At 31.9% G+C, this 18,894-nt stretch overlaps 2 protein-coding genes and 1 long non-coding RNA gene across 3 annotated transcripts; all 3 read left to right on the top strand.

Annotated features, from left to right (window-relative positions):
* Positions 1-508: 508 nt before the first annotated feature.
* Positions 509-6,732, top strand: LOC146939525 (Regulator of chromosome condensation (RCC1) family with FYVE zinc finger domain-containing protein). The gene is made up of 9 exons (XM_085753155.1): positions 509-886; positions 1,602-1,688; positions 2,058-2,147; positions 2,251-2,337; positions 2,560-2,754; positions 3,115-5,127; positions 5,279-5,425; positions 5,870-6,207; positions 6,397-6,732. The coding sequence occupies exons 1-9, from the start codon at positions 827-829 to the stop codon at positions 6,485-6,487; spliced, it is 3,108 nt and encodes a 1,035-aa protein (XP_085609281.1). The 5' UTR covers positions 509-826; the 3' UTR covers positions 6,488-6,732.
* Positions 6,733-10,487: 3,755 nt separating this feature from the next.
* Positions 10,488-18,287, top strand: NAC028 (NAC domain containing protein 28). The gene is made up of 7 exons (XM_085753156.1): positions 10,488-10,773; positions 10,923-11,240; positions 12,006-12,286; positions 12,491-12,850; positions 13,386-13,847; positions 17,156-17,240; positions 17,365-18,287. The coding sequence occupies exons 2-7, from the start codon at positions 11,084-11,086 to the stop codon at positions 18,039-18,041; spliced, it is 2,022 nt and encodes a 673-aa protein (XP_085609282.1). The 5' UTR covers positions 10,488-10,773; positions 10,923-11,083; the 3' UTR covers positions 18,042-18,287.
* On the top strand, positions 14,245-16,261 carry LOC146939527 (uncharacterized). The gene is made up of 2 exons (XR_015031674.1): positions 14,245-15,876; positions 15,962-16,261. It is a non-coding gene; the product is annotated as an uncharacterized LOC146939527 (long non-coding RNA).
* Positions 18,288-18,894: the final 607 nt, after the last annotated feature.

The raw sequence follows: 18,894 nt of genomic DNA on the forward strand, positions 1-18,894 counted from the left end.
AAAAAAGTCAAATGTTTCTTATAAATAAGACCGGAGGGAGTATTTGGCGAAAAACACAATAGAGGTAGTGTTATTCTTGTTATTCATGGATTTGCTTTCGTAGGATAAAGCATTTCCCTTTCTAAAATTGACGTATTCTCGTACCGATACTCGTATTGTATTGACATCGTACCCGTACCTATGCAACATAGATGATGACACGGTTTAAGTTTGGATTCCACATAAATATTCTTACACCAAACTACCAAATTGTAACAACAAGGACAGTTAATTGCATTGAGTGAAAAATTAATGAATAAATTTGAACTTGAATAACCCATAACCATAGTTTTGCTATATTGAACTAGATTTAGAATTGAAGAATTGAAATGATGAAAATTGTGGTAAAAGACAAGAAGAGCATGTGGTAATAATAGGTTATGACACAAAAAGAGGAAAAAGCATGTGATGTGGGTGTACACGTGCACATGATGAGTTTTACTTACATGCTTGTTTCTTCACTAGAGTCACTGCAAAATGCACAACCTACGAAGTGAAATAAACAGATAGATAGATTCACTCTCATTCTCATTCTCACTCACCAAATAAATCCTTAATAAACAAATGCAACCATAAAAGGAAGAGAAGAGAAGAGAACAACCACTCTTACACTCTGTCTAACCTGTTTTCTTATGTTATGTTCTTCTTCTGTTCAGACATAGAAAGAGAAAGCATCTAAATAATGATAAGGTTCCACCTATTGTGAAACAATGAACCTCCTTCTTCTGTTTCCTTTGTCTCTTATGTTCTTCTTCTTCTTCTTCTCTCTTCCATCAAACTAACAGAAATGACAATGGAAGAAGTTTCTTTGGCTGGAACCCTCCCTTTTGATAGAGCTGTTGAACAGGTCTCATTTTATTTTATTTTATTTTATTGTATTCCTATTTTTCATACCAATTTTCTTTTTCTTCTTCACCTTTTCTCTTGAAACATTTTGAAAATCATGGTCTTTCTAATCATATTTTTTTTCTCAATTTTTTGTACCTTGTTTCCCAAATTTCATATTTTTTTAACTGTATTTTTATGGTTGTTTTGTTCACTCTATAATTGAAGAAAATTTTCCTGTGCAATGTGCATAAACTATTTAATGCGAGTCCAGAATTTTGAAGGTAACACTTGGGCTAGGAAGCACGGACACTCCTCGGATTAGGCATGTCGTGTCCGACACCGACACATATAGTTAGACTGAATTGTTTGATTTTCTCAAATTCTTAACGGTGTCGGTGCATCAGTGTCCGTGTCATGTCCGGTGTCTGTATCAATGATTCATAGCACTTGGGTCTAGTTCAAAATTTAGTCTTTTGTTTTACTCAAGATTTTTTATTCATGACAATGACATAGATTGATGTTGTATACTATAAACATAGTTCATTGACCCATATTTAATTTTTCAGCACTAGACATTATAGACTAATTCATCTAGTGCTAGTGATATTTGATTGTTGCATTCTCATTATGAAAGTTATGCTTTCAGTCTTTATTATGAAATTGCCAATGTGACTAAATGTTTGTTTACATTGCCTCCTAGAGAATCTGAAAAATTGGTTTGTTTTGTTGTTCAGGCAATTGTATCTATAAAGAAAGGTGCATATTTACTCAAGTGTGGTAACAGAGGAAAGCCAAAACTCTGTCCTTTCCGACTTTCTCCGGTATGCATGAATGAGATGAAACTTGCCTGTTATCAAATTTCTTAGTCTTTCCAAAATCTTGCCTTTTAAATTTCATTGTTAAATAGGCATTGTAGCTGGCATGGCCTTGTTGTCACGATCTACTAGGATTCAGCCCTTGGTGTTCCGATTCTTGTCATATGAAAGAAAAATCCAATTGGTCTTGGATTTTAATTTCTTATATATTGGCATCAATAGACAAAGAAAAATTGAATTCTTCTTTCTATTGAATGCCTTTAATTTGTAGAAAATTAGATTACTTGATTATCTTGTTGTGTTTTTCTTATTTTTTTTCATGTTATATAATGGTGAAGGTTCTAATGTATATCCTTTTCCCCTGGTTATATCTAGGATGAGAGAAATTTGGTATGGTGCTCAGGGAAGCAGGAAAAGCATTTGCGATTGAGTGGAGTAACCAAAATTGTTCAAGGAGAGGGAAATGTATGTAACAAGCATGAATGAATTATTTTGATTCACTAACCATATGATTCTAAAGTTTGAAAGAATAATTTTTGGTCTAATAATTACGGCTCACCATTTTCAGATAAGGTCTCAGAGACAAAACGAAACCGAAAAGGAGTGCCATTCATTTTCCCTGATCTATGCTAATGGTGAACACTCTCTTGATCTGGTAATATTTGTCATCTTTTTTATTTAAAAAAAATATTACTAATTATAGTGATACTATTGACCATTTTACAACCGTCTCTGAGGGGATTTGAACTTTGTACTTTGAGGTTACAACACCAGAGTCTTACATCTGAGTTGACACCTCATGTACTCTTTGTCATATACATTTGAGGAATAACTGAGTTTGTTTTTCTGTAGTTTGACCTGTTTACTTTGATTATAGATATGCAAAGACAAAGCACAAGCTGCTACTTGGTTTGTTGGATTGAAAGCTGTGATTTCTAGGTGCCAGCAACCAAAAGCTTTTAGTAGTTTAAGAAGCTGCAAAGGAGTGCAGAGTTGTGTCAGTAGTCCCTCTGGAATTTTACGCCGAAAGAAAAATCTTGGTCTTCTAGATGACGCCTCTCAATTTACTCAGGTTTCATTCATCTTCTTTGTTGCTTTATCAATACAGCATCGCACGTTAGAATTACTTTTGCACATATACTTTTATGATAAACGTTCTTGGGCTAAGAGATGCATACGACTTTGTATCTGAAATTTTGACACTTGACTCTCGTGTTTGTGAATCAACGTGGTAAATTTTACAGCAAAATCAAATCGGTCACTCAATGTGATATACTTAATACTACTACATGCTATCATATACTTAATTCTCTTCTTTTTTTTCTTGGTAATATGAATCACTTAGATCTTACTTTTAATCTATAAAAGAAATTATCAGTACAATAATTTGTCTCAAGCATAAAATGTTAACATTTATGTCATTATTTTGAAGGTACACAGCGTATGCGCAAGTCCTACTTTGTCACTTTCAGAACGGTGTTTTTCTGACGGCTTGTCATATAAATCTGACTTTTATTCATCGGCATCGTCCCTCTCCAGCATTCATGGCATAACAGACAATTCAGTCCCAAGTTCTCCATATATTAATCCAGATATTCATAGCAATATAAAAACATCTCGTTTCGAAAAAGAGTACAAGAAGGAATTGTCATCAAATAGATCTATCATGCCTCCTGCCTCCGCACTTGTAGGAAACAATGTATTGAAGGATGTCATGATATGGGGTGGTGGAATTGGTTGCCTTGTAGGGATTGTGAATGAAAGGTTTGTTCAAAATAGTATTTATTCTTTAGTTCCAAAGTTACTAGAATCCACCGCAATGTTAGATGTACAAAATGTAGCTTTAGGAGGAAACCATGCTGCAATAGTTACGAAACAAGGGGAAGTTTACTGCTGGGGTCAAGGGAAGTGTGGAAGGTTAGGGCAAAGAATTGATATGGACATTAGCTCCCCGAAAATAGTTGATTCTCTTAGTGATATTCGTGTAAAAAAAGTTGCTTGTGGCGAGTATCATACATGTGCTTTGACGGATTCCGGTGACGTATACACGTGGGGGAAAGACTCTTGTTCAGATTTGGTTGATGAAGGGAGAATTAGAAGTCAGTGGTTAACACATAAACTTTCATTACCTGTCGAAGGTATTAGTATTTCCAGCATTGCTTGTGGCGAATGGCATACTGCAATCGTCTCTAGTTGCGGTCGGTTATTCACGTATGGAGATGGTACATTTGGAGTACTTGGACATGGGAATTATCACAGCTTCTCTAGTCCAAAAGAAGTTGAGTCTCTTAAGGGTCTATGTGTGAGGTCTGTTGCTTGTGGAACATGGCATACGGCAGCAATTATTGAAGTCTCTGCCGAACGCTTTAAGTACAATACTTCGACTGGTAAGCTGTTTACATGGGGTGATGCAGATGAAGGGAGGCTTGGTCATGCTGATAATGTAAACAAGCTTGTACCGACATGTGTTTCACAGCTTGTCGACTACGATTTTGTTCAAGTATCTTGTGGAAGAATGATGACTTTATCACTTACTAACATGGGAAAAGTTTTTGCAATGGGAAGTGCAAAATATGGACAATTGGGAAATCCACATGTTAAGGACAGAGCGGTTGTGGTTGAAGGAATGCTTAAACAAGAGTATGTTAAAATGATATCTTGTGGTTCATATCACGTTGCTGTTTTGACATCTTCAGGGAGTGTCTACACGTGGGGCAAAGGTGAAAATGGAGAACTAGGGCTAGGCGATACCGAAAACCGATACACACCTTGTTTTGTTGAGGCTTTAAGAGATAGGCAGGTAGATACAATAACATGTGGACCAAGTTTCACAGTTGCAATATGTTTGCACAAACCTATTTCAATTAGTGACCAATCAAGTTGTAATGGTTGTAGGTTACCGTTTGGCTTCACAAGGAAGAAACATAACTGTTATAATTGCGGTCTTTTGTTTTGCCGCAGTTGTAGTAGCAAAAAAGTTTTGAATGCATCTCTAGCCCCGGTTAAGAGCAAGGCCTTTCGTGTTTGTGAATCGTGCTTCAATAAAAAGCAAGGAAGTAGTGAACGTTCATCTATGGACTCATCAAAGTCTCGAAATTGCAACAATCAGCAGATACAAAGGCATCATCAGAACATGATTGGTGATGTCACTGAAGATAGAGGAGAAACAAATGTGACAAATGGTCCTCTGTTGTCTCTTAGTCAAACGTGTTACCGGAAAAACATGCCTAGTGGAAGGAAGGTTTGGAAAATCCAACATGAAAGCCAACGGGATGTAGAAGATAGTTCTTCTACGTTAGGTAGTGTGATACAATGTGGACAAGGACAAGTACCATATTCAGCACAATTTAGAATCAATTGTACAGAAAATTCAGTTGTGCATGAGACAGAAACAACAAAATCCGATAAGTTGCTCATAGAAGAAGTTCAGAGGCTGAGAGCTGAGGTAATGACTCCACTTTCAGGCACAAATTGTTTTTGATATTCTTCACTTGTAAATTAAATTTTCCTGTTCCCTTTCTAGTTGAAATTTCATTTGTATTGTGTTCTGAGTGTGCTTGCTTATAAGTGCCATGTCATTTCATTACTTTGGATAGGCTAAGAGACTTGAAAAGCAATGTGAGCTGAAAAATCAAGAAATACAAGAGTGTCAACAAAAAGTCGAGGAGAGTTGGTCTGTTGCCAAAGAGGAAGCTGCTAAGTGCAAAGCAGCAAAAGAGGTCATAAAAGCTTTGGCATTAAGGGTAAGTTCTCTACTATTGTTGTTGTCATTTATCTTTAAGGCCCTATTTCATTAAACAACTTAATTAAACGCTTATAGCATAAACACTTATAAGTGTTTATGTATAAGCTATCCTGGAGAGTGGAGACATTATGGACATGTCAAGCTGTTTTTCGTAAAATCTCACTGACAATCTCACAAGTGCTTACGGCAAAAGATAAGCTTAAATACGACAATCCAAATAGGATCCAAGTTGCTGCATATCATGGAAATCAACTGTTTATGGGCATAAATACTTGACTGTTTTTTATACATTGAACTCAAAAAATTTTACTATTATTTTTGTTTTAGGCCTCAAAGTCATATTGGGTTGGCTATGTATGACATGAAATGTTACTTTACGTAGCGTAATCATTATAATTTGGACTTGCATTCTTATTGATATAGCTATATATCATATTTGCAGCTTCACACGATCTCAGGAAAAGATAATCATGGCCTAGAACAAAAGGCTGGGCTACAAGAATTTCTTCCAAATTTGGCACCTATACATACTGATATGAACAGTCCAAGAAATGCCAACACGGACAGTCTATCGAATTCCCCTATAATATTCTCTAGTGCATTAAAATCCAAATTTGGGAGAAGTATTCTTCTTAAAAAGGACAATAATCTCACTAAAGCAGAATCTCAACAAGAGAATGCATTGAAGGTTGAATGGGTTGAACAATATGAGAATGGTGTTTACATAACATTGACAAAGTCGCCGAGTGGAGAAAAAGGCCTTAAGCGTGTGAGATTTAGGTAACACTTTCTCTTGAACTCTTTCTATAAGACTAATGCTAACTAATACTACTTTTATGGCTCTTGTGAATCCTAATTTCCTTAATCGTAGCCAAAAAAAATTGTTTGCATTAGTAAAATACTGCATCTTAATTTCGTGGATAAGTCGTTGTCTAATATTTTTTTTCGTGTTTATATATTTTTTGGCAGCCGGAAGCGATTTTCGCAGAAAGAAGCTGAAAGGTGGTGGGAAGAGAATCAAACAAAAGTGCATCATAAATATGAAATTGAAACTAGGTGAAAGTCTAATTTATTACTTGCCATTCATCTCTTCACCATAGTTCTTAGTGTAGGAGGTGATACTGGCTTCAGGATTTAGATGAGAAGCTTATACTACAAGAAAGATTAAAGTCTTTTTGTATTTAAGCATCCTTTATTAATTCATGAATATTTTGGGACATTCTTTCTTCTGTACATTCACCAATAAGAGTGTCTCATAATTTTCTATATGCCATTTTAATATTATAGTAAGGTTGTTCACTTTTACCTTCTAGCTGTTATTTCATTTTTCCAAAGTGAGGAATGACATAAAGACAGTATGCATTTTCATGAAAATAGATTGTGGTAATATTCATCAATTTCACCACCATTAAAGATTAGTGAGGAATTACATAGATAAGTTTGTAGTAACAAGAAATTTTGGTTCTCTTCTTAATTAATAACAACTCAGCATAATTTGAGTATTTGACTCTGTTTAGACCATAAAATAATGATCATGTTAGCCGAAATTGGTAGCTAGGCGATTTGACGATAATTTAAGGATAGGCGAGCTTTCCTTCGGTCGATGGAAGGTTAGGTGAGTGAAATTGCAACCGAATAAGGGTCAGCAGATTCTTTTTCAAATGTACTAAGAAGTAAGTGGGTCTTGAAGACATCAGTCTTGTCAAAGCTTTAGCACAACTGGACAACGAGACACTCAATCCACGCTCGGTGTTTATAGCGTCACTAACCGCAAGAAGCGATGAATAAAGAAGCATGTTTTAAGGGAGGTTGCGTATATTGAATCTTGTCAACAAATAGTCAAATACCCCCCCAAATGGGAGTCAAATACCCCCCAAATGGGAAAGTTATAAACCGAAAGTGAGGCGTCACATACCCCCTCAACGAGAGAGAAAACTAACACACTACCCTTGCAAATATCTAAGCAAGATTAAACACTCTAAGTCATGTTGTAGGGCTAGTAGGAGTAATTTTGCTTATAAATACTCATCTTTGTACGATTCATTACGCACAATCAATCAAACTTAAGTCATTTAAACAATTTTATCTCTTTACTTTTCTGCCTTTATCTTACGTACATGCATTTCTTAGTTCAGTAGCTAAAAACCTAAAAATACCATATTTAATGCTTTATGGAGCGGTTAGAGAATCGTAGTTGAGAGATGGTTACATTTTCAACGTAATTGTTTGAAAAAAGAGAGTCATAGTTGGAAATTATCAACGATACCTCGACTAAATTTCAACAAGAGACTTCTTAACAAAACCTCCACTGTTCGTAAATGCTAGGTCGCTTGAATGAGGTTAGACAAAAATTATTATTTTTCTAAAGCTTACAAACCAAATAATACAATTATTTCTTTTTCATTACTCTTTTACTCGATGTTTTTGGTCCATGTGGGCCCTGTATGGGGCAGGTATTCTCTTTTAAGAATTCAGATTTCGGTCTGAAAAAGACGCATGAGTTTCTTTAGCCAACAATGTGTTTGGTAAATTTCCTGTCAAAAAAAAATGTGTTCTTAAATTTAATACAAAATATGCAGGTAAGCTTTCAATTATTAATTGTGTTTTTGCTCAAAAAAATTTATTAATTGTGTTTTTTATATGCAATTATTAATTATGTAACTCCACTTTATTGCATTGTTTAAAATATACACCATCCGGTCACAAATATAAGCAAAAATTCATGTTTTAGATACATTTAATAAATGATGTATGTGGTCTTCATTGTAGACAACATACATCATTTATTGAATGGATCTGAAATATGAATTTTTGCTTATATTTATGACCGGAGGGTGTATAAGAGAAAAATAAGTTATAAGCTTGTGAGAAAATAATGGTTATGAAACGAGTGTTTTTTAGTCACATGGGTTATAAGTTATAAGCTATCAACTATAAACTAGCTTATTGTACTTGACAATTTTGACTAAACATGTATTTTATCATATCTTGTGCTAAAATGACATATTTTTAACTTAATGATTAGAATTATATTAGTTTAAATTAATATTTATAGATTCATGATTTTAATATCAATTTTTTTACTTAAATATAGTTATATTTTATTATATTTGAATTTTTATATTTTAAATTATATTTTCTAATTAGGCCTCTACTCTAAGATAAAAGGATTATAAAAAAATATGATAGAACAAAATAAGATGACATAATTAACTTATTTATTATTATATTTTGTTAGTCAATCAAAACATTGAATCTAGATTGAATGTTATAACTCATTGATTATCGAAAGATTTAGGATGGAATCTATCAATTAAAATGAGTTGAAATGGGTTCGTAAGTCTTCACTCAATTAGTACCTAAAACTATTACTAAAAATGTTTAAATTGTTAAGTTCAATATTGTGATTAGGGTTTGAATTCCGATCCTCTATTTGTGTGTGAGAGTTTTAATGGTTTTTTGAAGAATCAAATGAAGATTTATTTATATATTAGTAATAACAATATAAAAGAGTTGAAATGGGGGCATAAACTAGAAAAGGAGAAAAGCACAAAAAGATGGATTGATGAAAGGGAAAGCATGAGATTGGAGATAATAATGAATGAAGGAAGGAAAAGGATGAGATAACTTACAAGTGATCCTACCATGCCGCGTGGATGCTTTATTTACTTCACGTGGCAAAAGCTGGTCCCACATGGGTCCCTCTTTCGAATTACATTTTTCAGAGTATCATATCAACTTCCACCATCACCCTTATTTGAAAATATGATCAACTTGTATATCCATGATTACATGAATTTCAGTCACACTTATGTTTCTATTTTTACATCTTGATCGATAAGTCACACTTTTTTTTTTACAACAAAATTTATCAATGAAGGGGAGAAGTACAATACTTCACCCACAATTAGGAAAATATACAAGTCGTACTCTACCCATTAACCCACAATCAAGAAATAAAGCAAAATATATGATTTGAAAACCCACTCAAAATACATATAAGTTTCTCTTTTTTCTTACCTAGAAACCACATTTAAGAGGTCACTTTGATAGTCTCTACTTTCTTCCGCTTTGAAGCTCTTTTAAAAAAAATTCACCTCATTTCAAGTTTTTCAAATCTTTTAAATTATTGCATGCCAAATAAACAAAATTTCTTTCCGATGTTTTTTTTACGATGAAGAGGATGAAAAACATTTTAAAAGAGAGAACATTTTAGGATAGGATCATCCCGGTTCTTGTCCACTTAAAAATACCAAACTTTTCTAATAAAATCACATCTACAAAACAATTGATCCTCCGCCTCTATTTTCTCCAGACAACACATGCAATCAGAAACGATCACTCCACACTTCTTAGTCTCAAGCAACAACAACAAACATACCTAGATCTAAGTGTAAATAAACACTACAAACATATTCAAAGCAACAAAGATAAGAAAGAAGAGCAAAAAACAACACATCAATATTTTTTACTTAGTTCGGTCCAAAACGGCTCACTCTAGGGGACTATGATAAAGAGTGATACAAAGAGGTTACAAAAAATTAACTTAAAAGCTCACAAAGAACAGATCATAATTTCTACCCGTTTTTCAAGTCACCCACACTCATAAATGAATCCTAATAGAAAATACTAAAGGAAACTTTTTTATCATTCCAATAATGAAATCTCACTATCTAATGTGTTTACAAATGTTTCGCAACCGTTAGAAGAAGTATGTTAGAAGAAGCCGAAGCTCAAGAGAATGAATGACAAGTTGGGCAACATGCAAAAAGAAATGTGAAAGGGTCGTTTGTTGAGTTAGGAACAGCCGCCAAATTAAGTTATGTTTGTTGGCTAAGGAATTGATTTCCTCATGCACGTCAATGCAGATTCTTAACTCAAAACAAAGTGTGAAATGCATCCATGCATGCATGGCAATGTGGAAGAGACGAAGGAACATACAAGAAGCATAGCATCAATAGAATGTTAATATAAAGTACGTAGAGTTATTATTTAATTAATTAATTATATTGTAATACTAGAATGTTAATATAAAGTACGTATATATACTAATAATCATTAATTCAAGCTTCTAATCAAAGATATCAGGAATCATCCAATTGATCAAAAAAAAACAAATGAAAAGTAGAATTCAAAGCTAAAAAAGAAAGAAAGAGAGAGGTGGACACATCCTTCAAGTATGCTTTTTTGTTTTTCCAATCTTTCTCTCTCTTTTTGTCCTCTTTATCAAAACCCCAAGCAACCACAACATTCCACTCTCTCCCTCCTCATTGGCCCTCAAACATTCTCTCAGTTTTTCTCTCCCAGTTTCTCCCTTAGGATCTTCCTTCTCTTCAACTAATCAAGGTCTTAATCTCTTTCTCTCTTACCATCAAGTTTAATTAAACTTCTATGTACATGCAGTCATGTACTATATAGAGAGAAATTTCAATTTATTATTATTTTTTATTACCATGCTTGTAGGGTTCTTAATTTTGGCTTGTTTTTTGTGGCAGGGTTTGATTTTAGGCCTTGTGGCCCAGTTTTTTTGGGTGTGTAACGAGGAAGCTCTAGAGCTTCTTGTAGATATACATTTTTATACTCTTGTTATCAATTTATTCAAATAAAGAGGGGGTGCATATATAAATTTGGTGAGTTAGATTATAATATATTTCATATGGCACCTGTTTCATTGCCTCCTGGATTTAGGTTCCACCCCACGGATGAAGAACTTGTTTCTTATTACCTCAAAAGAAAGATTAATGGCCGTAGGATTGAGTTGGAGATCATCCCTGAAGTTGATCTCTACAAGTGTGAACCATGGGACTTGCCAGGTATAATATTATATGACATGAGTTTAATTTTTATGATTGTCAATTTTTTTCTTCTATATATCTTCATTTAATTTTTATGATTGTCAATTTTTTTCTTATATATATCTTCAAACAATCACAATCATTTTTATCTGTGACTTTTATAAGTTAGTTGTGTAACATCTTTCATCAATCCATGCAAACAAAAATAGAGGTTTCAAAATTCATTTTTTGACCTTAGTTTTGAACACTGACCAAAGATAATTTTATAACAAGAAGAGGCCTTGAGATGAAAAGATCAACCTCTTATTTTGTTCTGATTGACAAAATCATTATTGGTTAATGTGGCTTGCAATATTCAGAAGTGCTTTTAACAATCAAAACAAATTAAAAGAATCTTAAAAAAGTGAAGGCACATTTCTTTAGACACGATTTGCTTCTAATCATCTTTATTCTTCAATATACGAAACACATGCTTGCTTTATTGGTCAAGTATAATTTTTTTCCACTTTGGCATAAAATATTTAGAGGCGTACTTAACATATTAGGGAGAATGGTCCTTCAAAATAGGGTTACTGTTGTGAACGTCAAGGTACATAGTAATGAGGAAATAGTTGGATTCCCAACTCAAAAACAGTCAACAAAAGGAAAGGATCCCATATTAAAGAAGATTTCTTAATTTTCAGCCTTTCAAAACATGCAAATATACAACTAGGTCGAGGTGTTTTTAAAAAGTGTTATGATTTTAACGAATTGTTATTATTATTATGCATGAAATCATTATAGGGAAGTCATTGCTACCGGGAAAAGATTTGGAATGGTATTTTTTCAGCCCTAGAGATAGGAAATATCCAAATGGGTCAAGAACCAATAGAGCAACAAAATCTGGATATTGGAAGGCAACTGGAAAAGATCGCAAGGTGAATGCTCAGACCCGCGCCGTTGGAATGAAGAAAACCCTAGTTTACTATAGAGGAAGAGCACCCCATGGATCTCGTACGGGTTGGGTTATGCATGAGTACCGTCTTGATGAAAGAGAATGTGACAATCCTTCCGCCGGTTTGCAGGTTTGAACCATGAACCTAACTTTATTACTAACTAGTATATGATTGGTTAATGTGGACGGTAGACTCTATTATTTTCAGTAAATTTAATAAGAAATTTTGAGAGGAATAAAATTATTTTTTTAATAAAAATAGTAAAGGTCCACCTATTGATCATTTTTTATTATATACAATAAAATGTTTGATTGAAAAAAATTGTGATTTCAGGATGCATATGCTCTTTGCCGTATATTCAAGAAGAGTACAGTGATTGCTCCAAAAGTTGGGGAGCAATATGTTAATAATGTGACTAGGCATGCAAATCATATGACAAGTGATCAATCATCAAGCATTGAGTTGTACTCTGAAGGAAGAGATGAAGTTATAGGGAGCTCAAATTATTTGATGCCATGGGATCCAAGCACATCCCAAAACACGAATGGGACTAATACTCTCAATAACAATGGTGGGAATGTCACAAGGGATGATGGAATTTGGACACAATTCTTATCAGAAGACTTACTCAGTCTTCCAATATCTTCATCATTTCCCAATTATGGATCCACACCTAATTACCCTCCATCCAAGGTACAACTAGTTAATTTCTTTTACACCAAAACTTAATTAAATAGGCCAATTTGTTACAGATTTTTGGTGAAAAATAAAATCACTTTTATGAGTTTTTTTTTTGACAAAGCTTTTATGATTTTTTATTTTTATGTGATTATTGTACGGATTTAAAAAAAATAAGAATCTGAAGGGAAAAAAATATAAAAAGCTCCAAATAAAAAGTTGTTTAGAGGAGTTTCTCTTGAAAATCATTTTTGATAGATATTTTAGAATAAATTTGAATCATTATGATAAGAAATACAAAATACCTTATTGTTTTTTAAATCTGTAAACTATTGAATATTATAATGATATTTTTTACTATTTTTTTTTTTTATAATTTGTAATAAACACAAGTTATAAATTAACTTTTACCTTTTAAATTTTGGTCCGTACAATAATAAAGATTTTAAAGCCTCCACAATGTAAAATAATTCTAGATTCAATGTCATTACAATTTCCTATAATTTATTTGGTCATGAATTTTAAAAAAATTCTTCTTAATTATTTGCAGGTGGATATAGCACTAGAGTGTGCAAGGATGCAACATAGGTTTTCTTTGCCTCCCTTGGAGGTGGAAGACTTCCCTCAAGTTGGTATGAATTCTGAGCTGAAGATGACACAATTAGTCTCAGGTTCCATGAGTGGAACTAGAAATGAAACAGATATCTTGCAGGAAATTCTATCTGTAGCTCAAGCTTCTCAAGAATTGATAAACCAATCAAACTACTCACATGCATTTGGTGGCAATGAAAATTATGCTACTGATCATGAAAATGATTTTACTTTTATGGTTGGAAATAATTACAATCATGTGACTGATCATATGAATTCCATGAGATATATTGATGACAAAGCATGGGAAGATCCAAACACAAGATCAATTGAAATTGGGGATCTTGATAATGAATTCAAGGCTGAAAGGATGGTAGAGAATTTGAGATGGGTTGGAATGTCAGGCAATGATTTAGAGAAGGTATGCTAGCTATATTGCTGATATTTAAATTTAAAGTGTCATCTAAGTACTAATTTAAGATAAGATCTTATATGTCAATCATAGAAATCCACCATATATAGGCTATCTTTTGGTATATTATAAAGTCCCAAAAATGGATTTTAAAAATGCGACAACTCCCATACCCTAGAATTTTATTAAGTATACTACCTAACATCCAATCATTTGATGTCACATGTACTCTTTAATATTTAATTATTTTTAAGTGAATAATTTAATTTTTTTTTTATTAATGTTATCTTTTGAGTATTGGTATCTTATTATTCTTATGAGTACTATCAAGGAATTCTTCTTTTGAAATTGCTAGCCTAGACCCTATAATATTGAATATTTAATAAATTAACATTGGACTTTATAGGTTTTTTCTAGATTACCCTCTCTTGTTTAGAGGGTATTTAACCCCTCATGATATCAACCAATCAAAATGTAATATACATTGGCAACATTAAATGTCAAATAAATGAGTAAATTTTTTCTATAAAAAAAAATCAATTTTAGGTAACTTTTAATACTTTTAATTTTTATTTAATTAAAGACAAGATTACATTATAGGTCATTTATCTTATTTATTCGTAACACTTTAGTCTTTTATCTTTATTTTTTTCCGTTTAGGTCTTTTATCCCTCATAAAAGCACATATACATCATTTTTCTCATTTTTTTTATTAAAAAAATACATAATTTTATTTTTTAAAATATATTTTTATTAAAAATGGAAAAAAAAATCCAGAAATATGATGAAAATGTTCATCATCTCCATCTTCTCTCTTTGAATCTTCATCATCTTCATTGAATCAGAAAAAATTCTACACAAATATATCTCCAAATATCATGAATTAATGTTATGTTCACCTCAAATCTTCTTTTAAACACAAAAATCAAAACCCTATAGAAAAGAGATTTAGTTTCATCACAAAAAAAAAAAAATAGTTATATAAATTGTCACACTGTATATTATTATTATTTTCTAACTCAATATTCAAACCCGGCATAAAAATAACCCCAAAATTGAGAGCAGCTTTGCACATCAATTTTGTTGTTTCCAGAACAATCTTAACTTTTGTAAAGCCTAACCCTTCCGCCAGTGACTAAGCCTCCACCATCCGCCTTGCAACATTTGTGAAATTAAGGTTTTGATTTTTGTGTTTAAAAGAAGAATTGAGGTGAATATAACATTAATTCACGATATTTGGAGATATATTTTAGTAGAATTTTTTTTTATTTAAAGAAGATGATGAAGATTCAAAGGAAGAAGATGAAGATGATGAACATCTTCATCATATTTCTGGATTTTTTTTTCATTTTTAATAAAAATATATTTTTAAAAATAAAATTATGTATTTTTTAATAAAAAATGAGAAAAAAGATGTATATATGCTTTTAAGAGAGATAAAGGACCTAAACGGGAAAAAATAAAGATAAATGACCAAATTGTTACAAAAAAATAAGATAAAGGACCCCTAATGTAATATTGCCTTAATTATATTTAGGTGTTCAATCTTAATTAATTTACACTACAAGACTGGCTTAGAACAATTAAAATTTCACGTCAAATTTCTTTCATCTGAATGTCCTTAAATTTATTGGTTACATTCATAAAATTTCTTCTTCCCATTATGATTGTTCAATTTTGTCGTTCTAAACTGCCGCATTTTTCAATTTTCGTGAGAATCGTCGTCGTTCGTTTGATTCCAAATATCGTGAGAATTACCGTTATTTCCAGAACCACGTCAGGTATGGTGAGTTGATTTTTCTTTTTGATTTGATTTTTCTTGGTTGTGAGGTAGTTAATTATAACAATTGAGTAAGTCATCCGTTATACTTTAAGGATTGCTAGCAGGTGTTGCCACTGTGATGTTTTGGGAGTTTGCTAGCATTTTTTTCGGTTGCTGCTGAAATGGTTATGTCATGAGGCTTTTGTTCTTTTGTTTGGACTTAAAGGCTTTGGCTGATAGTGAGGCAGGTCTATGCGTGTTAGCAGATTTTATTAGGTTGGCTGCTTAAATAAAAAAAAGTCACGATACCTGATGTGGTTCTAGAAACAACGACAATTCTCACTATAATTTGAAACTGCAGCATTTTGGAACGACAAAATTGAACAATCAAAATGGGAAGAAAACGAAAAAGAAACAAGAATTGATCAATATGGAAGAATAAAGAAGAGATTTGAATGAAGGAGATGTTTTTGTTCTCACGTTCGGGGTTGTGGAATGGAAGAAATTTTATGAATGTAAGTGATGAATTTTAGGACATCCAGATGAAAGAAATTTGATGTAAAAATTTTATTTGTTATAAGTCTTGTAGTGTAAATTAATTAAGATTGAACACCTTAATATAATTAAATAAAAGAGTAAATTACACTCTTCTCCCCTCAAAGATTCTTGAATTACACTCCCCTCCCCTCTTATGTTAAAATATACACTCCCCTCCCCCTTATTCCAAACATATTAGAAAACATTTCATTCCCCTCCCTTAAGAGAAGCTTGAATTACATTCCTCTCTCTTCTTATGTTAAAATCTACACTTTACTTCCTCAATATTTTTTTTTTAATAATCTAGCAAAAAAAAAAATCTAACACACTTAAATAAAAAAAAAGTATTGCGGGTCTATTTTAACATAATCAAAATTTGAATACATATTTTTCGCTATTTTTTATTCACAATTACATTAACATATAGTTTTAAACCCTATTATAAAATATGAAACAACCAAAAAATAAAATTACAATAATTACTAAATACAGTAAAATATGGTTATTTAAAAATTAGTTTTATACTATAAATTATAAACTTAATAGCAAAATATTTAAGTTTAATTACCATTAATATTTAAATTATAATGAAATGAATTTATTTTTCTTAAACGGTGGTTCAAAATTAGTATATATCATAAAAATATTTATTTATCTTAAAATAGATTAAAGTGTAGTACATATTTAATTATTAAGGGAGAGGGTTGTAATTCAAGCATCTTATAGGGAGAGGAGTGTAGATTTTATTTTTAAAAGGAGGGAAGTATATATTTTAACATAAGAGTGGAGGGGAGTGTAATTTACTCTAAATAAAAATTAAAAGTATTAAAAGTTACCTTATGATTAAGATTAACTTTTTTATTTTTAGAAAAAATTGATTCATTTATTTGACATTTAATGTTGTCTATGCATATTATATTTTGATTGGTTGATATCATGAGAGGGTAATTACCCCCTAAACAAGAGAGGGTAACATAGTTCTCACCGACTTTATATGATTATTTGAATAATTTTACAGAGTTTTATGGAAGAGCATCAAAAGGTTGTTCCAATTGAGGAAATTTCAAGCTTCAAAACAAACAGGAAAGAGAATGAGGTGCAAGGTATTATTATTAATTAAAAATTAAATGCATGATTTATTTTTGTAATTGACCTTGGATTTTTTTTTTAACTTACTATTTATTTTTATAAACCAAATTGACTAACAATAGCTTTTGTACTTTACAGTAGAATCTGAGCAACCAAATATCAACAAAGAAGTCAATGATGCTAACATTGATAATTTCTCAATGGGGTTTATCAATGATAATGACCCTAATGAGAATTTTATAGATGATGGTAACATTGATTATTCAAATTCTACAAGCTATGAAGTTGTTGAGGAAACAACAAAAGTTAGTCATGGAATGTTTGTTGCTACACGCCAAGTAGCAGACACGTTCTTTCACCAAATAACACCTTCACAAACAATCAAAGTTCAACTCAATCCAATTCTGGAAAATAAAAAATCTATAGAGAATGCAGAGACAATGATTATACCAAAGAATCAAGGATACTCTCTCTTAAGGAAGTTTAAGGCTAATTTGATGAAGTACATGAAAAATCCATCAAAGATAATAGCAAGTGCAATTGTGTTCATATTTGCACTTTTTTTGGTGCTTTGTGTTTATTTGAAGGAGCAAGTGGAAGATATGAAACCAAAGTCAGAATATGTGAAAAGGAAATATAGCTATGGAGCTAATAGCATGAAGAAAATCATTTGGAATGAGCAAGAGAAAATTTGGTTTGTTGGTATCAAAAGTGGTAAAGGTTTTGAGGTGGTCTTGAAGAAGATAGGAATTTTCCTAACTATATCTTTGGCTCTTTGTACCATGTGGGCTAACCATATGATAGTTTGTTATTGAACAATTCCTAATTTTATTTTGTTCTTAGTTTCTAACTTAAGGATTTGATATAGAAAAAAACAGTTTAAATTCTCAAATTGGGGTTTTAAAATTATATATAGGGGATCGATGATGTATCCAGATACTTGTATTTTTTTTTACTTGGTCACTTATATGCTTTTTTTTTACTTGGTCACTTATATGTTATTTGATTAAGAATTTGTTACATTCAATACTAATTATAGAATCCTTTATTGATTACCTTTAGTTTATTTAGCCCCAATGTTATTCAATTAATCTACTGATGGAGGATGGTGATGTTCAATTTGTTTCCTCAATGTTATTGTATTTGATATTCGTTTCAAATTAGTATAAAAGTCGTACATGCACAATAATTTTTTTCATCAAGAATTAACCTAAAATATCATAAGGGCTACTTTTATCCTCCATTTTTTTCTCATGTCAAAAAGAAAAGAAAAGAAAAGAAATCCTCCATTTTTTTCTTCTTAAAATCCACACCCCTCCGATATACCAATCTATACGGAGAAAAACACAATATATGTTTCTCACGCCCGAATAAGTAAATTGACAAATTCAGATATAAGTGGTTTCTAAAAAATAATGGATGGGAAAAAAAAGCTCTCATATATGATCAATGTTGACAAGAAAAGGAAGAATATAAAAGAGATTTTTTTATCGCCCCCTCCCGTACTTTTACACGCCCTCTAAATTTCTGCAAAAAATAAATGATTGTTGTAATTCTTTGAAATAGTTTTTTAAATTGACTGATTAAGTGATTATACAAATTGGGTGGTTTGATAGCATCGAATTCCTGTCGAGAAAGGAGAATTAGAGTCTAGAGGATAGATGTAGG

The sequence above is a fragment of the Medicago sativa genome, chromosome 3, assembly GCF_051527215.1.
Source record: "Medicago sativa cultivar Bolivia chromosome 3, Bolivia_mono, whole genome shotgun sequence".
Classification (NCBI taxonomy): Eukaryota; Viridiplantae; Streptophyta; class Magnoliopsida; order Fabales; family Fabaceae; genus Medicago; species Medicago sativa.